At 48.7% G+C, this 24,197-nt stretch overlaps 1 protein-coding gene across 8 annotated transcripts in view; it reads right to left on the bottom strand.

Annotated features, from left to right (window-relative positions):
• The window catches only part of TTLL8 (tubulin tyrosine ligase like 8), a 68,773-nt gene that overhangs the window by 13,686 nt on the left and 30,890 nt on the right, over positions 1–24,197 (bottom strand). For 6 of the 8 annotated variants that reach the window (XM_075015580.1, XM_075015562.1, XM_075015550.1 and 3 more), the window contains 5 exons: positions 22,780–22,902; positions 20,988–21,177; positions 18,491–18,639; positions 17,202–17,448; positions 14,568–15,003 (listed from right to left, as the gene is read on the bottom strand). In XM_075015580.1, coding sequence (XP_074871681.1) covers positions 14,568–15,003; positions 17,202–17,448; positions 18,491–18,639; positions 20,988–21,177; positions 22,780–22,902 — 1,145 coding nt within the window. The remainder of the gene's footprint in view (positions 1–14,567; positions 15,004–17,201; positions 17,449–18,490; positions 18,640–20,987; positions 21,178–22,779; positions 22,903–24,197) is intronic. The other 2 variants (XM_075015607.1, XM_075015600.1) reach the window with 2 other exon arrangements.

The raw sequence follows: 24,197 nt of genomic DNA, 5'->3' as shown, positions 1-24,197 counted from the left end.
TGAGTGCGCAGGCCAGACGGCCATTGAAGCGCCCCTGGAAGAGGTCAGGGCACCTGCTGTAGGGCTGCATACACCAGGGCAGCAGGGGGCAGGCCGGGCTGCCCACCAAACCCAGGAGCACACAGTTCCCCAACCACACGCTCACGCTGCAGAATGAAGGTCCCAGCCTCCATCCTGAGGTACAGGCTGGAGGTCCAGAACATGCACACCTCAAAGGCTGGGCCCAGGCTGCCCATGCAGGTGTCCATAAAGCAGCCACAACGATCCACTGGCACCTGCACCATGACAGAGCGATAGTCCATGCAGTTCACATAGCAGTTGGGGCCCCAGTCTGGGGCACAGATTGCGATGTGCATCACATGGAGCTCACCACAGCAGTGTGAGAAGCCAAGGCCCATGAACTCTGTGACCACCTCATCCAGGTACCAACACACACTAGCCTCCGGAGCAGCATGTGGGTGAAGGCCACCGTCACTTGCCAGGGAAGCAGTGTGGGCACACTCCTGACTGGGCACACAGCTGCCCCTGCCCCCTCCCAGCCCCACCTCCCACAGACCCTGTGGGGAACCCCCCAACAGCAGGGAAGCCGCTCAGGCAGCAGGCCTGACTCCAGCTGGGGTGGCACAGGTGCCCAGGGCCAGGCCTCACTGCCCCCTCATCCTGGTGCCAGGGCTGCGAGTGGGGCAGGCCTCACCAGGTGGAGGCCTGTGGCTACGGTCGCCTTGCTCACCCTGAACTGCTACCCCATGCCCTGATAGCTGTGTGTGGTGGCATGTCTCGAGAGGGCAATGGCAATCCGCTTCTGCATGGTCACTGCAGGCTGCCTGCGGGTGTCCTGGTGATGGAGGCTTGGGGAAAGGCACCTGCAGAGTTCCATGAGGATGTCGCTCCTCATATGGAAACCGTGCAGCCAGCATGCAATGTCCCACTCACAAGGGACATCCCGGTCCCACGAGGCAGGGCTGGCCATGGGGCATGCTGGCCCATGGGAGACCAGAATATTCACTAACCCAGAACACATACACAGTGGCGATCAGGAGGGAGGCCAACAGGCAGGTCAGTGCATACAGGCGGGCATGGGGAGGCAGGGGGTCCATGCCTCTGGGGCCCAGGGCTCAGCCATATGCAATGCCTTGCTTTCCTTGCACTGGGCAGACAGCTCCACTGGCCTCCCTTGGAATGCAAGGGAGTACAACATGCAGCTGGCCTCAAGGCCACACCCGCCATGGGGCTCCTTGGCATGCACCGGGGCTGATAACACCAGGGGGTCTGTATAGGTGCACATGGCGTGGTCCCTCTGGAAGGGCTGGGCGGCCATATGACCCCAGGTGCATGCACAGCCACAGCCACAGGCTACAGTACACCATACCCTCACAGCCAGCTGCTTGCTCCAAACATGACCAGTGGCCAGGCAGATGCCACCATGGTGCCAGCCAGCCTGAGTGCAAAGATGCCTTGGCCAGCACCAGCAGGGCCCTCTGGTCCCTGCCCCCACTGCTTTAAATGCTGCAAGGACCCAGAAACACCATAGCAAGAAGCACAGAGTGTGGAGGCTGTCAACACATGCGGCCCTACCAGACACACCCCAGAGACACCCCTGAGGCAGCAAGAGGCACCATGGCCAGCAGACAGACACTCTGGGGTAAGAAGGGCCCCCCTGGGAGCTGGCAGAAGGTAGCCATGAGGCCAGATGGGGCACCAAGCGCAGAGCCCCCTCCTGGATGGAGCCAGAGCTCCAGGACCTCCAGCAGGAGGAGAAGGTCCTGCAGGACACCACCAGCTACCACCGCAATGCCCTAACACGACAGCATTCCCCCACGTGGCCACTGAACTCACCACCCGAGGTCACCCTGCCCAGACCACCAAACAGGTCCACTGTAAAGTGAAAGAGCTCAGCCAGCAGTACATGCAGGCCCGGGATAGTGCCACATAGTCTGGGCAGGACCCAGACAGATGCCACTATTACAGGGTGTTGTGGGAGTGGGCAAGGACAGCTCCCCACCCAGTAGTCCCATGGACGCAGCAGCCCCCAAGTCCTTGTCTGCCATGGAGGGGGAGAGAGGGCCCGGCAAGGAAGAGGCTGGACCCACCAGCCAGGCCAGCACTCTGGAGCTGGAGGTCCCATCCGGGGCCAATTCATCCAAGGGACCCCGGTCATGGAGGTGTCCTCTGCCTCCTCCAGCTAGGCCACCTTGGGCCAGACATCCCCTGACCTGTTTGAGGGACCCTCTGGTAGCTGTGCAGTATGTCACATCCGCTGGGGGGGCCAGAGCCACCCCCAGCCACACAGACGATGGCCCAACCCCGAACAACCCACCCCTGGGGCACGCCCATGGCCAGCAGGAGCACCTGCAGGTGGCATCTATCACCCACTCCACTGGGCAGTGTGCTGAGGGTCACAGAGGGCATGGCTGCACCAAACCCATCCACAATCCAGCACAAGGGTCTCCCATGCCTGCTCGCCCCCTCCCCCGCTAGCCATGTCTCCAGGTGGGGGCCTGACAACCCGCCACAGCCACCAACATCCCCAGGGTGCAGCCTGGTCCGTGCGCAGCACAGGTCACACTGCAGGGAACCCCTGTCCCCACCCCAGCACCCTGCTTATCCCTCGGGTGATGGGTAGGGCACATGGGCCCAGTGGATAGGGAGCACGGCCTCCTGAGCCATTATGGGGGACTGAACCCCCCCACATCCCCTGTTACAACCGTGGCATCTGAGGGCCAGAAGAGCCCTGGCACACGTCCTGGGCCAGCTGGCCCCATCCAGCCTGGAGGGGCTCCAGATCCCAGAGTGGGAGCTGGAGCTGCCCCACCAATCACACCCGACAGACCAGCACCTGGAGGCACCAACACTGCAACTGGGACAAAGAGGCCGTGGCCTATACAACCATTCTTCCACTACCAGAACACCCTGACGGAGTGGCAGCTGGCCCTGGATGAGGCAGAGCTGGCCTAGAGGCAAGACACCTGAACAGAGAGGCCAGGCCTGCTGTGTACGGTGTGCACGGCCCTCCTCAAGCAGCCAGGTCAGTCTCTGGCTGCCCCCCACTGGCCCCCCACTGTTCCCCCATCTATCCCCTGCACCAGCCCCAGACCGGTGCCCCTGCCCTCCCTGCCGCCCTAGGGGCCCTCGCTGGCCACCTCCCAGGTAACATGCCACTGGCCAAATTCCAGGGCCTCACAGCCTGGTTCCTGGCCATGGCAGGGCCAACTGAGGCCACCCTCGCTGCTGAGGCCTCACCACCTCCCAAGGCCAGGCCCACAGGCCCCCTCCATCCCTCCCTCCCTGTGCTCCCACCCCCTCCATGCCCCAACAGGTGCTCTGGGCATGGGGCAGAAGGGGCTGTCACAGCCACCAGGACTCGTAGCCCTCCAACCCCTCCCTGGATTAGTGCCCCCAGCCCCAACCCCCAGGCCCAGTTGAAAGGACCCCCTACCAGTTACAGACACCTCCCCACCAGCGTAAATAATTATGCCCAGCACCCACAGAGAGGTGCTCTTTACCATTCATTTCTTGTCAGGGATAAGAGGCTGTCAACAAAGTGGGGTTCTGGTCAATAGATCCCCATCTACACAGCTTGTTTTGTGACAACTGAAGCCTCTGCCAGGTCAGTGATCACATGACAGTATGCAAATGAAGCACGCGATTTGTAAATGAGTGCCTTACTTGCACTGTCGAGTGCCCTTATTCGCATGACCCTGCAGGCAGCAGCCTGCTGTGTGGACATAGCCTTTGAGTCAGAGTCTCTCTTCTTTGATACTTCTCTCTGAGATGCCTAGCACAACATGGCCTTGACCCTTTACTAGGATTCCTTGGTACTAGGGTATTGGAAATAATGAATAAAAACAATCATAATCAACACGGTGAAAGAAATTTTCCATCCCAATTAAAATCCTTCTCATTCAACTCATTGTTCAGGAGACAAAGCAGAAGCTTTATAGGATGCCCGGCAGATTGACATTAAGGATGCCAAACTTTGTCCAGGACTAGCCCCTGAGAGTGTCTTGCTCCAAACACAGCACCCAGCCTTAGGGATTATTATCCTGAACATCACAGGTGAGCTCTATTTTCTGGGTAAAACACATTTCTAAACATAAGACCTACAAAAGCCACAAAAGAAGCTTAACAGCTCAAAATCAACAGATTGAACTCTAACCAGCAGTATACAAAGCCCACACAAATATAATATGCTGCCTGGAAAATAATGCTAAGAATACAGGTATTTATTAGAGCTGTTCATAAATTAAAAATAAAACTATGTGTGGCTTATAGCACATTCAAAAGGGTTTTAATTGCATTGCTCTTGTAACAGTCCTTTTTTAATTTGTTTCTTTGTTTTCTGTATTCTCTCAGACTGTTTATTTTGAACATTTCTGGGGGATGAAATCAGTACTTTTCTAAACTTAGGTTTGTTTTCTATTTAATAAAACATCACCCTGTGACTAAACTGACCAATCAAAATTGGCAATACCGAAACCTGGATGGACATGAGGTTATACGTAGCTCATTCAAGATGCACCGAGTGGCAATATCAGACCTTCATTCTCCCAATCTGGGAAGACTGCTTGTCTCCACTTGTCTGTGACGAACTGGCTTCTCTGTGGTACTTTAACACAGTGTGAGCAGTTCTCATGGGACCTCAGTTAGGGTCTCTGGCATTGTGCTCCTGTCCTCTCATGCCAAAAAAACACATTCCTTAAGTGATAACACATGCAAGGAGAGAGTGTGAATTACAGGCTTTGATGGCAGAGCCTCCTTGTACATAATTATTCAAAGTCACTGCAGCAGCACCCAAAATTTTTGTCGGAAGTGGTCTTTCAGTTTCCCTTCAACCAGGTAGCATATTTACCTGTGTTTTTTCCTAAGTTGCATTCATTGCCATAGGAACAGCATCTTCACACATCTGGTGTCAGATGATGGCTGACAGGACTAAATCCTTTTGGATTTCATCTTGTTCATCTTGTCTGTTTGTATTTATGTCTCACTTGGGTGTACAACAGCTCACATTTCCTGTTGTCCCTTGTAGAAAACAGGACACCTTGCAGAAAGAAAGGTTACTCACCGTAGTAACGGTGGTTCTTCGAGATGTGTCCCCGTGGGTGCTCCACATTAGGTGTCGGGCTCGCCCGGCGCCGCAGATCGGATCTTCCAAGCAGTTTCTGCCGGACCACGCATGCGCCGGTGCGCGCCGCTCCCCCGCGCGCTCCCGGCCATGTGCGCGATCCGGTCCCCGCCAGTTCCTTGACCAACCGCCTCGGATGCTCCTGCAAAACACTAAACAGAGATCCGGAGCGGGGAGGATGGGCGGGTAGTGGAGCACCCACGGGGACACATCTCGAAGAACCACCGTTACTACGGTGAGTAACCTTTCTTTCTTCTTCGAGTGTCCCCGTGGGTGCTCCACATTAGGTGACTACCCAGCAGTAACCCAAGATAGGAGGTGGGTAATCGGATTATGTGCAGCTTGTCCCCGAGAGGACCGCTGCCAAGAGACGGGTATCCTCTTGGAATACCCTGTGAAGGGCGTAATGTTTGGCGAAGGTGTCACAGGATGACCAGGTCGCCACTCTGCAAATGTCTTTTAGCGCAACGCCCTTGAAAAAAGGCTGTTGATGCTGCCACCGCCCTAGTGGAATGAGCCCTGGGCGTGGCCAGTAAAGGAGTCTTTTTTGAGTTTGTAGCACATTTTTATGCAAGATACGATGTGCTTAGAGATTCTCTGCGAAGAGAGACATTCTCCTTTTGATTTGGGAGCGATAGAGACTAGGAGCATATCTGTTCTCCGGAAGGACTTGGTCCTGTCCATATAGAAAGCTAGCGCCTGCTCACGTCCAGGAGGTGTAGGCGCACCTCTTTGTTAGAGTTATGAGGCTTTGGATAAACAAGGGTAAACAATAGGTTCGTTAGTATGAAACTCAGAAAGAAACTTTAGGAACAAAGGCTGGATGCAGCCGTATGGTTACCGCCTCCTTGGAAAAACAGCGCAGGGCGGCGTTGCCATAACTGCCTCAAGCTCGCTCACCCTGCGAGCTGACGTGATTGCGAGAAGAAAGGTCGTCTTCATCATAAGGAGGCGGAGGGAAACCGTGGCCAAAGGCTCAAACGGTGGTCCCCTTTTCGCATTAAGCACCAGGTCCGAGTTCCACAGAGGTGGAAGCGGTTTCTGAGGGGGGTATAGGCTTACCAGCCCTTTGAAGAACCTGGTAACCATGGGATGGGCGAACACCGTGTGCCCTTCCTCTTCGTGTCTGAACACCAAAATGGCGGCCAGGTGGACCTGAAACGAGGATAGCGAGAGTCCTCCTCTCTTGAGGTCCAGTAAATACTCTAATATCACAGCCATAGGCACCGAAAGGGGGCTAGCTGTTTGGTAGAACACCATGCCGTAAAGCGAGTCCATTTCTGCTTGAAGGTCTTCCTGGTGGAAGTCCTCCTGCTACTTTCTAGGACTTGCTGCACTTCCTCCGTACATGTGCTCTCTAGGGAGCTGAGCCATGGATTAACCACGTTTGTAGTCGCAGGCTTTGGGGGTGCGGATGCACTATGGACCCCTGGGCTTGCGTGAGCAGATCCCGCGCCACCGGAGGGGACATCGGTGGCCGGTCCGACATGCGCAGGAATAGGGGGAACCATTGCTGTCGATCCCACGTTGGGACTATCGGGATCATTCAGGTTCCTTCCCTCCTGGCTTTCTGCAACACTTTGTGGATGAGCACTGTGGGAGGGAAAGCGTAAAGCAGGGGGCCCCTCCATGAGATCGCGAAGGCATCCCTCAGGGACCCCCGTCCCAGTCCTGCCCTGGAGCAGAATCGTGGGCACTTCTTGTTGTGCTGAGTAGCAAACAGGGTCTATCTGGGGAAAAACCCCATGCGTGGAAAAATCGGTTGCAGCAGATCGGGACGGATCTGCCACTCGTGCGTGAGTGCGAAACGCCTGCTCAGCTGGTCTGCCTTCACATTGCGAGCGCCTGGTAAGTACGAGGCTTTCAAGGTTACATTGTTGGCGATGCAGCAGTTCCACAACTGGACTGCTTCTACACATAAGGCACGGGACCGAGCTCCTCCTTGCCGATTTATATAAAACATGGTGGAGGTATCGTCTGTACTGATCCCGACTACCTTGCCTTTCAGTTGGTCTCGAAAGTGTCTGCAGGCGTTGAACACTGCTTTGAGCTCCAGTATATTTGTGTGCAGTGACTGCTCCATAGAGGACCACAGCCCTTGCGTCACCTCTTCGCCCATGTGTGCTCCCCACCCTATGAGGGGGGCATCTGTAGTAAGAAAAACCAATACGTGTGGTTGGTGGAAGGGTACCCTTGTTAGCAGGTTCTCGGGGTTTACCCACCATTGCAGGGATTTGCGCACCTCCGTTGTGGGCGACGCCATCCTGTGAACAGTGTGTGCTGCCGGTTTGTATACGCTCGCCAGCCAATGCTGCATGCTGCGCATGTGTAACCTGGCGTTCTGTTCTACGAAACGCTGCTGCTGCCATGTGGCCCAGCGGCTGTAAGCACGTCAGAACCGGCACCATAGGGCTGAAGGTGAAGCCTTGCGCGAGGGAGCCAATGGCCCGAAAGCGAGTCTCTGGTAGATACGCCCTCGCTGTAATAGAATTTATGCGTGCCCCTACGAACTCTATGTCCTGTGTGGGGTCTGTCTTTGATTTTGTCAGATTGATAAGCAGGCCGAGCGAAGAGAACGTGCCTGCTGTGACACATATTATGCGTAGTACCTCCTCCTTTGAGGCCCCTTTGAGTAGGCAGTCATTCAGATACTGGAATATAAATACCCCCTGTCTGTGCAGGTAGGCTGACACCACTGCCAAGGTCTTGGTGAAGACTCTGGGGGCTGAGGAGAGCCCAAACGGTAGGACCTTGTAAGTCGAGGGCTGCGAACCAATCTCCATCGTCTAGTGCCGTAAGGATGGAGGCGTTTGTGATCATCCGAAAACGTTGCTTGCGCAGGTACCGGTGAGGCCTCGAAAATCTAAGATGGACCTCCCCGTGAGGAAGTACCTCGAGTAGAACCCTCTCCCTTGCAGTTGCTCCGGCACTCTTTCCACTGCCCTTACGAGCATGAGATGGTCTACCTCCTGCTTGAGCCTCGCTACATGGGAGGTCTCCTGGAGGTGGGGCCCCGGGTGGAGGTCATGGCGGTGGGAGCAACTGGGAGGGGATGGCGTACCCCGTGGCTATGATCTCCAGCACCCATGTGTCTGTGGTGATCCTTTGCCACTGGTTATAAAATGGTCGGATGATGGCCTTGAGCACTGGTTTCGTGCCCTCTGGAAGCGAGTCCATGAGGGAGGTCAACCTAATGTGGTTGTTGAAATTATGGTTCGCTAGATGCGCTGCGTAATTTGCCATTGGCAACAGTAGCGTGGAGGAGGAGTAGACCTTTCTGCCCAACAGCTCTAGCTTTTTGGCATGTTTGTTTATTCCCCCACGTTGCGACGACTCCACCACCAAAGAATTTGGTTGTGGGTGGCTGAACAGGAACTCCATGCCCTTCGTGGGCACGAAGTATTTTTTTTTTTTTTTCGCTCTTTTGTGGACAGGCGGAATAGTCGCAGGAGTCTGCCATATCATAGTGGCAGACTCCAAGGATTGCGTCATCAGCGGTATTGCTATTTTGGAGGAGGCCGGAGGTCTCAGATTTTTGAGGAGCTTATGGTGTTGCTCTTGCACCTTTGCTGTCTGGAAGCCTTGCGTGAAGGCCACCCTCGTAAAACAGCTCTTGGAACTGTTTGAGATCGTCCGGAGGATGGACGCCCCCCGGGGCCGTAGCCTCATCGGGGGAGGAAAGCGAGGAACCGCTGGGGTACGTCTTTCTGGACCTTTCCGGTTCCTGCTGATGATGGTACACCCTCTCACTAGAGGTGTGCGAGGAAAAATCTCGGGGTTCCATAACCAGTCCCCCCTGAGATGCTTAAGTCTCTGTCCCCGGTCACAATTGCCCTCGGGGGTACGAGATCGTTCGTAGGGATCTTTCCCTAGTAGATTGCCGATGGTGTCTATGCCCTGCGTGGTAGGGGCGACCACGGCAGTATAAGCACTGGTCTTGGGAAGGTGACCTAGACCACTCCCTTGGTGCATACCCTTTGCGTCTGGGGGAGGGAGACCGTCGAGACCCTGGAGAGAGCGACTTTGCCTAATAGTCCAGCGGTTCAAATCCCAGGAAGGGTGGAGGTGGTCCCAGCCAGGGTGAGGCTGGTTGCAGAAATGGAGAAGGGGGCTCCGGGTAGGCCAAGGGGGGGGGGACCCCTGCCTTCTAGTTGGAGTCTGCAACATAGCGGAGGGCTGTGAGAAAGCAACTACACAGCCCTGTGCGGAGAGGGGCTGCAATGCCTCCTCTTGTGTGCAGTCTTCCCCCTCCCTTGAGGAGGTAACTCCGCCCCTGACATACAGGGGATCCCGGCCCCGTCCGCACCGAGCTCGGCACACTCGAAGTCGGTGCCGCATGTGCGGTGTCCTTCGGTGCCGGCAGGCTGCGTGCCTGCGCGCTCTGCACCGCCGGTTTTCCGGGGGTCGGTGGTACCGGCGCTTGTTTAGCCGCCACCCTGCCTGCGGTGCGGGGCGGCTGGCTGATTATCGAAGGGTGAGCCGCTTGCACGTGGCTCTCCGTGCCACCGCCGATCAGCTGTTGCTGCGGCTGGGGGCTGCTCGCTCCTCCCGTCCCGCTCGTTGTTGCTGCCGGCAGGGATCGGGCTGGGGGGCATACAGGGCATTCCAGCGTCCGCACCGAGCTCGGCACGCTCAAGGGCGGTGCCGCACGTGCGGTGTCCTCCAGTGCCGGCAGGCTACGTGCCTGCGCGCTCTGCACCGCCGGTTCCCCAGGGGTCGGTGCCGCTGCCCGCGGTGCCGCTGGTACCAGCGCTTGTTTAGCCGCCGCCCTGCCTGCGGTGCGGGGCGGCTGGCTGATTATCGGAGGCTGAGCTGCTTCCACGTGGCTCTCCGTGCCGCCACCGATCAGCTGTTGCTGCGGCTGGGGGCTGCTCGCTCCTCCCGTCCCGCTCGCTGTTGCTGCCGGCAGGGATCGGGCTGGGGAGCATACAGGGGATTCCGGCCCCATCCGCACCGAGCTCGGCACGCTCGAGGGCGATGCCGCATGTGCGGTGTCCTCCGGTGCCGGCAGGCTGCATGCCTGCGCGCTCTGCACCGCCGGTTCCCCGGGGGTCGGTGCCGCTGCCTGCGGTGCCGCCGGTACCGGCGTTTGCTTAGCCGCCGCCCTGCCTGCGGTGCGGGGCGGCTGGCTGAGTATTGGAGGCTGAGCCGTTTCCACGTGGCTCTCCGTGCCGCCGCCGATCAGCTGTTGCTGCGGCTGGGGGCTGCTTGCTCCTCCCGTCCCGCTCGCTGTTGCTGCCGGCAGGGATCGGGCTGGAGATACTTTCCTCCGTTTCTGCGCTGATGGAGTGAGGGAGGCAGCTTTCCTTTTAAGGGCCCCGGAGGGTCCCTCCTGCTGCGGCCGCTCCGGCGCTTCTGGCTGGAGGGCCTTATCAAGAAGCAGCATTTTTTTTTTTTTTTTAAAGCCTGAAGAGGACATTGTTGGTGAGTCTTTGAGTTTTTAAGTGGGTACTTAGCACCTTCTTCGTGCCGTTTTCCCCGTCCGATGGCCTGCCTTAGCAGGAGGGCTGATAGCCCTAGCTCCTGGCCTCCGGCGCTTGTTACTGGGACTGGCTGAGCTGTCCCTCTCCTAGCTTGTTCGTTGTTGTTTTTGTTTTTGTTTTTTTTTTTTTTTTTACAAAATAACAACCGGCTAGCTTATAGTAGCCTAAGTGCCTGAAAAAAACTTTAAGAAAAAACAGATAAAGTCGTTGAATACACTACTTGGCCTTAGCCTAGTTGGATTCCGTCTGCAGCCGACGGCGGTTAAGAGGAACTGGCGGGGACCGGATCGCGCACATGGCCGGGAGCGCGCGGGGGAGCGGCGCGCACCGGCGCATGCGCGGTCCGGCAGAAACTGCTTGGAAGATCCGATCTGCGGCGCCGGGCGAGCCCGACACCTAATGTGGAGCACCCACGGGGACACTCGAAGAAGAACACTAGCTTTCAGTGACTGTTCATAGTTCAGGGAAAAATTCCTGCTAAGACTGTTCACCAGATGATTCTGGACCCTGGGCAAGCAAACAACCACCAGAGTGATGCTCTCTGCACCAGAACTGCCACAACCTGATTGCCTTTTGGGAGAGCAGCTGGAGCATGCGCCCCCCATCCCTGCCTGTTCATATGATAAATCAGATTGATAAATATAGGAACTACTGAACCCTTTGTGCGATGCAGGAAAGAGACAGACATTGTAGATGGTCTGAAGCTCCAAGATACTGATATGCAGTGGAGTGTCTTGCTCCAGCCCCAAGATCTGAGCCTTTACTGACCCCAAGATGTGCACCTCAACCGATTAAGGAGGTGACTATGACAACAGTCCTGGTTGGTAAGAACAAGATGAAGGGAATAACTTGATATCATTTTCCTGAACCATCCACCATGGCACAGAATTCTGGATTGATGGCAGTAGAAGGACTAACCTGTCCAGGGCTGAGGTTTGGATGGAAAGCAGTGCTGAGCCACATTTGCAGAGGACAATGGCACTAACTTTTAAACTGAACCATCTGTATGCATTCAGACAAGTGGCTTAAGAGCCACAGGCACATGTAAAACTGTCATGGAAGATTAAGACTGCACAAAGGGAAAGGCTGCAATGGGTACCAATTTTCAGGAATGCTCTTGAACATGTAGCGTCTAGCAGGGCCCCAGGGAAATCAATTTTCTGAGTGGGGACCAACAGTGACATTCCTGTGTTTAGGATGAGACCCAGCCAGCCAAGTAAGTGTAGTGTGATGTAAACATGAAAATACAGTTGGAGCATAGTGTCACCATGACAGTACTTTTGGTAAAAACCGTGGGAATGGAAGACAGCTCAAAGGAAAGGACTGCATTCTGAAAATGATGGCTCACCACAACAAATCAGAGAAACCTTTTGTAGTTCAGGAGAATTACCACATGCATACAAGTATTCTGAAGGTCCAGAGCAACAAACTAGTTGTTCTGAGTCAACACAGGGAGGATAATTGATAGGTGATTATACAAAACCTCATGCATGTGTTTTATTGTTGAGCTTGTAGGGGTCAAGAACAAGTTTCCTTGAATGCCCAGGGAAGTGTTCACACATTGCAAAAGGTTCTGACAGGCCTTGACATTTTTTGGTATTGGAAGAGAGGAAGAACCAGGCACTTATGCACCATCTGGGGGGATGAAGAGAAGGTGGTGAACTTCCCCATGGCTGGTGCCCACTCCTGAGCAGTAGAGCCGGAAAGGACATCTTCCTGGGTTCTGCACAGGGAAGGCAAGCTGGTGCCTGAACCTTCTGTGGGTCCACAGATCCCACCACAGATCTACCTGGTGAACTTGCTTTACAGCAAGCTGAGGAGTGCAATCTCTATGACTGAAGAGCACCCTATGGATTCCACAGAAGCTGCTGCTAAGTGTTGGGCACTGGTGGCCTGTAAGTGCACCCTATCAACCACAAGAGGAGTGGCAGTCCTAGTGCCCATAACGCTCCATGAATGGTCCCTGATGGAGTTGGGTGATGGAAGGCAGCAGGAGGAATATCCCAACTTTGATGCCAAGGAAACTTGGGTTTCCAGGAATAAGCTGGAGTCAGTCCTAATGGAGGAATTAATTGGTCTGATTCCTCCATTGCCCCAAATAAGGAAGAGACCAGAGTGACTGATGGAGGAGGTACAGCTGACAGCAAGTACTCTGGTGCCAGAAACTGTGTTAACCCAAAGTCAACAGCAGTACATCACAGATGATGGCATCAAGGTGAAGGGCTGAGAAATAATATCCACAGCGCCAACAGCAATGGTGCCAAGGAGCTTCCTGGTGCTGAGATCCCAGGGACCAAGCCCAGTGTTTACTCTGCTTCCACAGACTGAGGAAGGGATGCAATGCCAATAGACTCAATGGTTCAGCAGCCCCTTCAGCCAATTGGGCTATACATTATGCAGCCCTGACCAAATTCTGGACCAAAGGTGAGGTCACAATGGAAAGGTGGAGGAGGTGCATATCCACCAGGTATGCTGCCAATGTGGAAACAGTTGGAGCTAAAATCACCCAGTACCAGACTCAACCTGGTGTCACAAATGGAGTTGATGGAATATGGCCTCCAACCCCCTTATTCAGTACCAGGGACTAGCTACTGCCAAAGCACTCGTGTCATCCTGTGCACTGGCACAAGCCCCATATTGGTCCACAATCTTCTTGAGATAGAAGAGAAAGTCCCCATGAGACCTGGAATAGTCTTGATTGGTGCAACTTTTTCTTCAGCACATGCCATGGAGAACGGCTCCTCTGCCTCTTCAGAGAAGTGCCTGGTATAGAGCACAAGGCAGAAGCACTCTTCAGTCGTGATCTGAAGAAGATTTTAATGCTGAAACAGGCCACGCAGTCTGTTCAAGCAGATGCAGGCAATGGTCCCTTTCATCTTGAGTTAATTTAATGAAAGATCTGTTGACTGAATACCACTCCTGACATGGACCTCATAAAAGCACAACTAACACCACGTTGTTCCCCCACATGATGGACAATGTTTAAACAATGGTGAGGGTATCACAGGGGACTACTTCATTAAACACACGTAGCACTAAGTTAACTAAAATTAAGGGTTTTATGAAGCACAGGCTGTACCTCCCTCATCCAGCACCCTCAGAACCTCAATGGTCCCGAATAAGGGGATTTGCCAGATGAGGGGAGGGTCCTTGTGACTGTGGGGCTGCCAGAGGGGCTTGCCATCCCAGCTGGCTCCCAGGCTCCCCCTACTCACTTGGGTCCCAGCAGCTGCGGGGCTGCTGGCAGGGCTGGCTCCCTTCTGCAGGGCTCCTGATAGGGCTCCCAACTGGGATTGGGCACCTCACAGTGAAGTTCCCCAACCCCAACCAGGCTCCCTTACTGGGGTTCCATAACCTGTCCCCCTGCCCTGGGGCTGCCCCTCAGAATCCCAAGAGCAGGCTGCCAGAGGAGCTCCCAACAACCAGCAGAACTCTGCTCAGCTCCACACAACTGGAGCTCTCTGGTCCAGCAACATCCGTGGTCCTTCTGGACAAGGGATGTTGCCGGACGAGAGAGTTTCTACCCACATACACAGCTAGAAAAACACTGAACCAGTGAGACATAGGTTAAGGCCACACAGATCTTCAAATCCCATAAGCAGTAAGAAAGACCTGTGGGAATTTGGGATGGTGCTGCCTCATATAGCCAGGGAAAGGGCTACAACCACAAAGTGCAAGTGCCCCTCCTTTACATACACTTTGTCAGCAGCCCAGATCCCGACCCCAACGTTGGACCACACCAAGCAGAGACAGCCAGCTGCCCACTCTGGACCCCCACCCTCAGTGTACACATGCAGCCTGCAGGCTTGAGAACTGCCACTATACATGTACTGCTTGACTAATTCTACACACACCTAAGTGGAATATACAGGTGCATTCATGTGAAGAATACAAATTAGATTTTAAAACAATCACCAACCTAAATTCAATATGATTGCTGAATGACATAGAATTATTCATACCTGTCTCCAAATTAGTTCAAATTTTCCAGGGTCCCCATTTTTGTCATGTTTCTTCTCAGTAACTACTTTAATTGTGTCTTCTTGTACCTTTGCACATAGTTCTGCTGTTACTGGTGTAGAAGGGAACATTGTTGGGCTAGTATTGATTTCAATCAACCATGGTTTAAAGTCTTGTCCAAGAATGAAGTCTGCCCCATACAGCTCAAAACTGTTCTTCCGGGCTTCAACACTCTCTTGAGCCATTCTCATTGTGTAGGTAACGGCTTTTTTCATGGATGGATAGATAACATTTCGCCACATATTGCCTCGACCTCTCTTTTGTAAGTACTCCTGAAATTGGGTGCTTGTCCACATATTGTGCCATGGCAATAGAGGACTGCGGTCTGCAGCATTTTTGTAATGTTTCTGGATAGAATTATTGCAAAGATGAATGGAGCTGTGAAGAGAGTACAACACAATTATAGATAAGCAGGAAATTACTCATAATTGTAGAATGCTACTCAACTGAAGAAACACAAGACATATATTACTTTAAAACAAATTATCTTCACATTAAAATCTCAGGGTTTTGATTATTAAATCTACTTTCAATTTACTTCATTAATTCCACTCAAATGCGAGTTGGAGGATGGTCTTGTTGTTAAAACATTGCCCTGGGTTCAGGTCTCAGCTCTGTCACATGCAGAGTCCTGGGACAAGTCATTTAAGTTCTCCATTCCCCAGTTCCTTGTCTATAAAACAGGGGTAATAATGCTTCCCTCTCTCAAAGAGGCACTGAGTAGATACGATCGTTAATAGTTGTGAGTTATAGTGATGAGTGCTATGTAAGTACTCTGACAGAATATCTACAACGGGTTAAGTTACCACACAGCCTGCCACTATTAATTACTGATATGGCCTTTGCAAAAATATTTTTCCATAAATGTATTTAATACATATTTAATTTTATTAAGATATATAGTATTTTTTCAAAAAACTCTTAGCCTATGTCTACAGAGAAGCATTATTTCAAAACAAGCTATTCCAGAAGAGTTGTTCCGGAATAGCTTATTTTGAAATAATGCTGTTACACACAAAAATGCATTCAAAAATAGCACTTAGCTGTTCAGAAATAAACACACAGGCTGTGTCTACACTTGCATTCCTCTTCCACAAGAGGCATGCAAATGAGGGAAATTGAAGATGCAAATGAGGTGCAGATTTACACATCTAGTGTCTCATTTGCATATTCTCCTTTACAAAGAGCTTCTTTCAAAAGAAAAAAAGCAGTGTAGACACAGCTCTTTCGAAAGTAAACCCCATCTTCGAAAGAACCCTTCTTCCTATTTTGTTTCAGGAACAAGGGTTCTTTCGAAGATGGGATTTACTTTCAAAACAGCCATGTCTACACTGCTTTTTTTCTTTTGAAAGAAGCTCTTTCGAAAAGAGAATATGAAAATGAGGCACCAGATATGTAAATGTGCACCTCATTCGCATTTTCAATTTCCTTCATTTGCATGCCTCTTTGAAAAGAGGAATGCAAGCATAGACACAGCCCTTGTGTCAATGTCAAAACAGACCCAGCCACTGGATGCACTGTGGCTTATTTCAAAATAGGTGCTATTCCCTGTCTTAACAGCACCTATTTCAAAATATCTGTTTTGAAAAAGGCTCTATTCCTCCCGCAGAAATGGCAATATACAAAAACCCATAGGAGAGCACTTCAATCTCCCGGGCCACACAATAGTAGACTTAAAAGTAGCTATCCCTACAGCAAAAAAATTTCAGGACCAGACTCCAAAGAGAAATTGCTGAGCTACAATTCATCTGCAAATTCGACACCCTCAGCTCAGGCTTAAACAAAGACTGTGAATGGCTGGCTAAATACAAAAGCAGCTTCCCCTCCCTTGGTGTTCACACCTCCAGATCAACTGCTGGTAGTAAGCCTCATCCTTCCTGAATGAGCTAACCTTGTTATACCCAGCCTTCCTCTGGCTTATTTATACCTGGCCCTGCAGATTTCCATGACCAGCATCTGATGAAGTGAGTCTGTGCTCACGAAACCTCATGCTCAAAACTCTTCTGTTAGTCTATAAGGTGCCACAGGACCCTTCGTTGCTATTCCTCCTGCAGCGAGGTTTACCGATTTTGGAATAACGCACCTGCTATTTTGAATTGTGTCGATGCTAGCAAAGTTATTTCAAAATAATGGCTGTTATCTTGAAATAACTTTGCTGTGTAGATGTAGCCGTACAGTTCACCTATCACTTTTCCTGAATATATGATAGACAAACTACAAGGGTACATATAAGAACAAATATCCTCTAATGTTCCAAAATGCTCCACAATTATGTTTTCAGTAATAGTCATACAGATGATGCACAGTCAGAAACACTACTTAAAGTTATGACAACTACTTACTGATACTATGACACTAATTGCAGCACTTCACCCTGAATCCCTATTCCCATACTGTAACTAAATGTAACTTTAGAAAATCATCAGAAACTCAAAGCATTCCTAGACTGGTTTTATAAAAATTTATCACTACCATCATTCCCTGGTGAAAATACAGGGACTTATACTACAGAATTTTTCAGCCTGTTCGTTCACTATTCTGTATAGCTAAATATTTGTTTATGCGTCTTTGGTTACCTGTCTAATTTGTCTAAGGAGAAATGTTGCGTAGAAAATCTCAGATAGCTTTCTTTATAGAACCATATGGTGAGAGGATTCCAGTCCGTGATAAGAAACCACTGTCTAATGTCAAATTTAGTATCATAAATTAGCAATGGTGTCTCAATGTACTTCTGTACCACCCACTTGTGGTCCTTTGCTGGAAACTGATCTGTTGCTTCTACTATCTTCAGGATATCATCCAATCTATTTTTGCACACTATTTCTGGAAGAGAAAAAATAAAACAGTATGCATGTTAATGTCTAATAACAATGTTTCAGAAGTGTACAAAACTGAGATTATACATGAATGAGAATTTTCATTTTTCCTGTTTATAGATCATCAAGAGGACACCTGTTCTGAGAGCTTTAAACAACAAAAACAAATAAAAGCTTCCAGTTTGTCTGCGTTAATTATGTTGTTTTTATACCTTTATCATTCAGACAAAGATGTATATTTGCCAGATCGCTGAAGGATTTACCTGAAATGTAGTGATTACAAACCCAGCCCAGTAAAGCATTTCAGCATGTTCTTAAATTTAAGCATGTGAATAGTTCTATTGACCTTAACTGAAAAGACTTCCAATCAAGACAATAAGACTACTCAGAAGCTTACACTTCAGCACATACTTAAAGTTCTTTGTTGCATTTCCAAATTTCCCTTCTGCTATTCCCTTCCCAAGATACACAGAGGCTACGTCTACATGAAAGATTTCTTCTGGAAAAACTGGGCTTTTGTCAGAAAAGCCCACGGAACCTCTACACACAAAATGTGCTTTGTCGACAGTCTGTCAACAAAACTTGGCACATCGGCCAGCAGCCTTACACCTCTCTGTGTTCAGATATAATGCCTTTCTTGACAGTTTCCTGTTAACAGAACAGCCATGAAGGTGCTCCAGGGCCCTTTTGTCAAAAGATGGGGCTTCCAGTTCACCAGGAAGCCTCGTTTGCAGGGCTTCCTTTCAGCTGTTGTATAGAGAGAGGGCCAGGCAGTCTTTCTGCTCTCCGTCAGCCACTGTTGTCGACAGATGCTTCTCACGCAGATGCAGCCAAAGTAACAGAGGTAAGCTGTTGAAAGCTGTGCAAAAATTACCCTTGCATAAAAAATGGGAAAGATTTTGTCTGGAAATATGTATGCAGTTATGAATGGCCTGGCGGGATGAACTGCAGATGTACACAGTACATGTCCATGTTGCCTCTCCAGATGATACCCTACAGTTCTGTGTAATAATAAATAATTTAGATTAAAAAACAAAAGAATCTCATACCTCTGCCACGAGATTTTGCTCCTGGTTTAATTATCCAAATATTGTGGTTACCATCTATGTCTCGCTGAGGGTTTGTAGACATGATTTTGCTCAGAATCTTTTGACACTGTGTAATGTAATTATGTGCACTACAGATGACAGCACCTTCACTACAAACAAATAAATTTTAAAAGGTAATACTTTATGCATAACTGTTTTAATAGAAGCATTTGATAAACTTAGCTTATACATTTATCAATATTGTTTTGTTTTTCTGAAGTACAATATGAAGTGCTTTTTGCTCTTGTGATAGAAAGTATGAGATTATTGAGTTACAGAAATAAGTGTTATAGATTGCCGACCTCATTTCTTTTGAGTACTGCCTCTCTTTCCCTTGCACACCCAGGTTATGAGAGCAATTGTGTATATTTATTGTACAATCAAATGGAAATATGACTGCATCAAACATTTCTTTTACTTATATTGTGCTATTATATTACAGTGCTATTGTAATGGGGAGCCCTGTGGCACCTTAAAGACTAACAGATTTATTTGGGTATAAGCTTTTGTAGGTAAAACCCACTTTGTCAGCTGCATTTGAAGTCAGTTTTACCCACAAACTGTTTCCCCTATAAATCCGTAATAAAAAAATGCCCCTAGGCTGGTGTCAGGAAGCACTGTGGTGCTGAAAGTATCATCTAATAAATGAGATTTAAAACCAAGATGTAAGTCATGTATGGACACTGATGATCAATCACATCATTAGGGAAGTGGTCAGACACTTTCCGTTGCCCAGGCAACAAGAAAGACCAATGATCTTGGTCTGACCACAAAGACACATGGATTCCAATGAATTAAAAAGTCTGCTAATGGACCCAGCCCAGAGAATGAGGAGTCAAGGACCTGGTGACTCATTACCATTCTGCACTGACTACAGCTATTAAAAATCCCCTTTCTCCTCATCACCACACAATTTTCCTTGGTTTCCTGGAACCTTGCACTAGATGAAGATAAGAGTGGAAAACCGAGCACTAATGGGAGAAAACAAAGGCTGATTCAGACAGGGTGAAACACAAAGAACTCCTCACCATGTAAACTGAGTTTTTATTACTGACCAAGAAATTGTTTCTCTTACCCTCCACTGAGGCTGCCAAATCCATCCCAATGAGCTATCCAGGGTAATAAACTGTGACATCAACCCTGAATGTCTGCAGTCTTCATCAGAGACAAGCAACACACACCATGAAGAACTCTCACAGTATTTCATTGAAAACATCACATCCATCTGAGACGCCTCCTCAGACAGACTGGATCTGCTCTACATTCACCAACCAACAGTTCATTTCCATTCCCAGCATTCAGGACATTCACTCAGAAGGAACTTCTAGACATCCTTAACAAGTCTTGACTGAAAACTTGAGAATCTGACCCCTGTCCTTCATGGCTTGTGAAAGACAGTCATGAACAACTGGTGCCACTTAACTGAACAAACTAATGCCTCATTCGGAGAAGAAATCATCCCTTCCTCCTTCAAACACAAAATAGTCCAGCCTAAACTGAAGAAACCCACCTTGGATCATTCAACCCTAGCTAATTACAACCCATCATCAATCTTCCCATTCCTGTGCAAGTTCATAGAGAAGCTATCTAATGGCCAAAAATGAGCTCCTCGAATAGAAGGTACCATTCTAGGCCTGACTTCATCTGTATTCAAGTCAGGGCACAGAAATAAACCCACTTTCATGGCAGCCGTGGATTATCTCCTGTCAGTGGACAGAGGACAGACATCTATTCTCATTCACCTGGGACTCTGAGCAGCATTTAACACTGCTGACCATGACAGTCTGCCATCTTGCCTGAGAGAGGTGGCACAGATCCAAGGTAATATGCAAAAATGATAGGACTCCTTCATGAAAGAATGATTCCAACAAGTAGTACTGCACCTCCACAACTAGAACCCTGATTTGTGGGGTTCCCCAAGGATCACTTCTCTCTATGATCTTTTTCAAAATCTATATGCAGACACTAGGTTAACTGGTCAGATGACATGGACTCCTGTGCCTGCAATATGCAGATGGTACACACCTCTTCTAATCCTTCACCACATACAACCACGTTACTACTACCAATATGGTGAGAGGTTGGTTGAGTTCAGCTCTAGGATGAAACTGAATATAAGAAAGGCAGAGGTGATGTTGATGGGCAGAGGAAAGCATTTTGTAACATAAGAACATAAGAACACCCATACTCATCTAGTCAAGTATACAGTCTTCTGACAGTAGCCAACACTAGATACATCAGAGGGAAGGAACAGAACAGATAATCATCAAGTCAGCTTCTGGGAAACAGAGCCTAAGGATATCACTCCACCCATCCTGGCCAACAGCCATTGATGGACCTATCCTCCATGAATTTATCTGGTTCCTTTCTGAAACAGTAACACACCAAGTTTGACAATCACTGATCTAATCCTTAATCAGAACTTTTATTCAAACCAGTTACAGAAGTGAAATCTTACTGAATGAGACAGTAGTATTGTTCAATTAATTCTTTCCATTCCTCCTCAGTAAGAACTGCAGAAGAGTCCACTGCTGTGTCAACGTCCTCATGTTCCATCTGTCTGAGGTAGGTTTCACACACCTGGCAAGCCATGTCTATTAGTTTTCCAGGAAGTTGCTTGACTTCCTTTTCTTCAGAATCTATTGGCTCTAAAAAAAACCAAATGATTCAGGACATCAGTGAGGTAAGTCCGCACTTATAATTAGGGAAGCAAATCTTCTACAACATATGGGAAATCTCTCATTCTTGACAGCTGCAATAAATTTCTCTTTTCATTTTGAAAATGTTTATTGTTTTATAAAACAGAAACAAAATGAGAAAGGAAAAATACACGTTACAGAGGTGTTTGCAATGATTCCTTAGTTAAAGTTAAATCCACTTAAAGCAGGAGGACAAGGCCCCTGCCAAGAAAAGTAGTGGTGCACTTATCTAGTCCATCGTGGAACATTATAGCACTCCTATGAGCTACATGTCTGTGGATGTGTATGCATGGGGGTGCCCTGTTACACTGCTAGCAATTTGCCAACGTACCTCTTCCATCTGCTACTCCTGATGTCCCCCCATTGGCTCAATGACTATTAAGGGAGTGTATCAGAGGTACAACTTACTGTGTATTCCTATGTTCAACCCCACAGGTGAAAGCCACAACATTCACAGCTGTCAATGCCCTTTTGCATTTCCAGTGTAATGCAGAAGTTTTGCAATACGAACAGGATGATATGCATGTTTAACTCCATGACTAGGTCCCATCAAGTCTGTGTGTACTTGATATGACAGGGCTAGGACCGTATCTAGTTTTCTCATATTTTTGTTCTTTCTATACCTCTTCCTTATATTTTTATTAGATAAACATCACTTTACCTTTCCACACCTTTATCTGCTTTCCCAGAGATTAACACTCTTTATTCCTTCAGTACATACTTTTTGTAGTTCCCCATACTTAGCCTCTGCAGCACTGATCTGACTCTAAAGAGCAACCCAGTCAATGCCTATTCATGAGTACTTGGGACGGCCTGACTTTTCAGCTCCAGCCCCACCACAGTGGAAATCTTTGCATGGCACCTAATACCTGGTCTTTCCCAAAATAATCCCAGACGTTTAACTGCCCCTGAAGTACACAGCCGCCTTGCAGCAGGCCCAATTGCCATATGGTTACGAAGTGTGCCATGGCCACAATTCAGAACCATGCACATCTGGTTAGATGTGTAACTCCATTGTTACATATCTATTCAAATCTGAAAGCCCAGCCATCACAACTGACCTAACCAACTGAAGACAACTGCAGCAGAATCAAGCCCCAGAACTATCTGCACAACAAAGTCTTAATAACATTGCTTAACTGTAATGTATTTTCAATGCATGGGCTTTGGGGGAGCTTAAGCTCTATTTGAAAATTGAAGGGGAATTTACACGTTACTTTTGAGGGACACAAAGTAGTTCTAGAAATAAATTTTTTTTTGCACACTTAGATGCATAAATTTTGTATATGGCTTAATTCCAGTAGAGACAAGGTCTCTTAATAGATCCTGTCCATTGTACATCTACAGGTGTCAGCAATAAATATAGTCTGTTAGATACCATTGGGGTTATTAAAATTGACTTTTTAAATGGTTACCACTGTAGTTATTACAGTGAAAAGCTATGTTTGTCCTCTAAAAATTTACAAACTAACTAGAGGTGAACAAGATAGTCTTCAGCCCTTTTTCCATACCAATAATTTTGTAATGTTAACACTGATATTTAAGAAATACCTTTCTTCCGCCCTTCATCTTCTTTATTAACATTTCCTTTTGACTTCTGTGTTTTTTTATCATGGGTGTTAAGACTGACGACCCATCTCAGTATGCTACATGCTGCTATATTCCTGAAGTCCTCTAAAACAAATAATATATTATTTTAGATTCTGCTCCCCTAAATAGAATGCTCACTAAGGGATAAACCTGTTAAAGAAATGCGGGTTTCATAAGAACTGCATGAAAAAAATTACTAAGTATAAATTCTATTTATACTCCACTCCATATATTAGTATTTTATAAAAAGTACAAAACCTAGTAATGACTTCAGAAAACCAAACAGTGGTAATTCAGCACAGGTTGAACCTCTCTCATCTGGCACCCTTGGGACCTGACCAGTGCTGGACGAGAGAATTTGCCGGACAACAGGAAGTCAAAATTTTCTAGCATATTACAAACACTTCCACTGCTTACTGGGTTCTTAGAAGACATTTTTCTCTCTGCTCTTTACAACAAGCTTTTATGTACAGGTTGAACCTCTCTAATTCAGCACCCTTGGGATCTGACCAGTGCCGGACAAGAGAATATGCCGAACCACAAAAGGTCAATATTGTCTAGCACATTACCAACACTTCCACCACTTACTGGGCTCTTAGAAGACATTTAGGGGTTAATTACAGATAAATCACACAAAACACTGAGAGCCAGGACTGGTGGCTATAAACAAACTTAATGGCACCACAGGAAACTTGGCCATGTCCATGCTAAGTGGTCATCTGGCTAACTAAAATAATGACAGATTACAGAGTTTGCCGGATGAGAGAGTTCTGTATTAGAGAGGTTCAACCTGTATTTTCCTGTTTTCAAACAAACACCTCATAAACTTGACCTATTAACACACACATCTCTAAAAGGCTTTTAAAAAATCCTAGCAGCATTAGAACTTAAATGATAAACAAGTATGAACTTCATTAACAGAAGCTCAGTTTAAAAATCAACAAAAATTATGTTATTAATCCTCTTCTTTCTTACAGCAGAGGGATTCAGACAGACCTCTTCAGCCCTGCAAATTGTGCCTCACTTCCTTGGCCAACTTTAGGTTTCTGAAAAATTCTGTAAGTAAATTACCATATATACTTGTTCAGAAGCCAATTTTTTTTTTTTAGTGAAAAAGTGAAACATCAAAGATTGGGGGCGGGCTTATCAATGGATCTACACTGTCATTGTAGATCAGGGGATAAGCAAACTTTGACTTCTGACCTGTAAGGAGAAGCCTCTGGCAAGCTGGGATGTTTTGTGAACCTTGAACACCTGCAGACATTGAGCCCCTCAGCTCCCACTGGCTGGTCCCACCCATGAGGATCGTTGGGAAGCGGCAGCCAGCATATTCTTTGGCCCGCACCACTTCCCACAGCTCCCATTGGCCAGGAATAGTG

This window comes from Carettochelys insculpta, chromosome 1, assembly GCF_033958435.1.
Source record: "Carettochelys insculpta isolate YL-2023 chromosome 1, ASM3395843v1, whole genome shotgun sequence".
NCBI lineage: Eukaryota > Metazoa > Chordata > Testudines > Carettochelyidae > Carettochelys > Carettochelys insculpta.
The sequence above is the reverse complement of the archived record's forward strand: the minus strand, read 5'-3'. Positions and strand labels throughout refer to the sequence as shown.